The sequence below is a fragment of the Cajanus cajan genome, chromosome 5 (assembly GCF_000230855.2).
Source record: "Cajanus cajan strain Asha chromosome 5, NIPB_CcT2T_4, whole genome shotgun sequence".
NCBI classification, from domain to species: Eukaryota; Viridiplantae; Streptophyta; class Magnoliopsida; order Fabales; family Fabaceae; genus Cajanus; species Cajanus cajan.
The window spans coordinates 11,204,665-11,206,679 of NC_138521.1; the positions used below are offsets into that span (position 1 = coordinate 11,204,665).

Sequence of the window (2,015 nt, forward strand, 5' to 3'; positions counted from 1 at the left end):
CCGTACTGAAGTTTTTGAACTTCAGTACGGCCGTACTGAATTCAATACGGCCGTACTGTAGTTCAAAACTTCAGTACGGGCCGTATTGATGTCAGAGGCCGTACTGCGCCTCACTCCTATATATAGGACGTCATTTGGACGTCATTCGACACATTTTTGGATATTTGGACACCTTTTGGACTCTCTTGTTGAGTAATTCTGGGGTTTTTGAGCAGTGTTCTGCCCTAGAAGTCTCTCCGAGAGCCGATCCGACGAAGTTCTTGAGTTCTGAGCATTTTGCTTGAGGATTCGAACTAGTCGAAGGGAAATCTTTCTGATTTCCATAGTAAAAATTAATTTTTAGGGAAGGAGCGAGCAAGCGTGTAGTGGGAAGGAGTGCCAAAAAGCCTCCTATTATTTGAATATATAAAAGCACGCTTCAAAGGTTTCTTCTTCAAAATCCTTCCTTTTACTGCTTTCTGATTGTTGCATCGCATGTTTAAATTATTCATCATGTAGATATCTTGTTCATAGTCGTTTCTAATAAATAGGGGTAATTTAGTAATTTTACACTGTTATTCATAAAATAATCCGTCATAGGGAACCCGAAAGGGGCGTTGTGGGGTGCTAACACCTTCCCCGCACGTAACCGACTCCCTTACCCAACTCTGGTTGTAATGGCCAAGGTTGATTTGCGAAAATCAATTGCCTTATCCCTTTTTCCAATGTTTTGAGTAAAACATTGGTGGCGACTCCAAGAACCCTTCTTTTTGCGAAAACCACTAATCCATGGAGGGTCCCGCTTGGGATTAACATGGATTGGTGAATCATTTAATAAAATTGTTAGTTCGATGAGGTCTCAGTTTGAGAATAAGTCGTTCTAACAATCCATCATTTTTCAAAACTTAAAAAGAGTCCGACCATCGTCGCGAATGCCAAGGTCCGTTTCGGCGGGTGGCGACATGGTTTGGGACATACTTCCCGACGCCTACGACATTATTTCCAGAGCCACCGAGTAGTTGTACGCACAGATTGCCCCATCTCCAAGGTCTTAGGCAAGCCTGAACTCGCCGGGAAAATGATGTCTTGGTCGGTTGAGCTCTCTCAATTTGACATCGTCTTCAAGCTGAGAGGACCGATCAAAGCCCAATGCCTAGCAGACTTTATGAATGAACTCCACCTGCAAGGCCACTTCGAAGAACAGTGGTGGACCCTCCACGTGGACAGTTCCTCAAACTGCCAGGGGAGCGGGGCAGGAGTAATTCTAGAGGGACCCAAAGGCATAACTTTAGAACAATCTCTACGCTTCCGGTTTAAGGCTTCGAACAACCAAGCTGAATATGAAGCCCTGTTGGCCGGACTAAGGCTAGCCGAAGACATGGGTGCGTCGAGAATCAAATGCCTAACTGACTCCAAGGTTGTGGCCGAGCAAGTGGGTGATAACTTCCAAGTAAAAGACCACAACATGATGAAGTACTACCATGCCTATCAAAAGTTGAAGGTGAACTTTCAAGAGGTGTTGGTCGAGCACATTCCACGCGAGGATAACACCCGAGCCGATCAGTTGGCCAGGTTGGCCGCGACCAAGAGGCCGGGCCAATTGAGAACCATAATTCAGCAAGAAATCGACCACCCTAGTGTCGAAGCGGAGATGGTGGGAAATGTCGACACCGACTGCACCAATCACAACGACTCCCCAGATTGGCGGGCCGAAATCAAAGCATTCACGAAGGTATTTGTGGAATGCACTCTAGAGCGAGAACGACCGTTTCCAAGCTCTTACGAGCTGGGTATACTATTGGCCGACCATGAATACTGACTGTGCAACCTTTGTGAAGAAGTGCCAACCATGCTAGAAACACGACAACTTGATCCACCAACCGGCCGAGCAACTGCATTGCATCCCCCAGCATGGTCGTTCGCCACATGGGGGCCAACATACTTGGACCTTTCCCGATTACGAAGGAGCAATGCAATTTCCTCATCGTCGTCGTGGACCTTTTCACCAAGTGGATCGAAGCCGAGCCTCTAGCAAG

At 46.8% G+C, this 2,015-nt stretch overlaps 1 protein-coding gene across 1 annotated transcript; it reads left to right on the forward strand.

The window, feature by feature from the left end:
- Positions 1-1,057: 1,057 nt before the first annotated feature.
- On the forward strand, positions 1,058-1,798 carry LOC145957834 (uncharacterized). The gene has a single exon (XM_083074239.1). It carries the CDS (start codon positions 1,058-1,060, stop codon positions 1,796-1,798), a length of 741 nt encoding a protein of 246 aa, XP_082930365.1.
- The last annotated feature ends 217 nt before the right edge of the window (positions 1,799-2,015 follow it).

Coding starts and splice junctions, on each gene's coding strand:
- LOC145957834 (XM_083074239.1), top strand. CDS start 1,058: ATGATGTCTTGGTCGGTTGAGCTCTCTCAATTTGACATCGTCTTCAAG.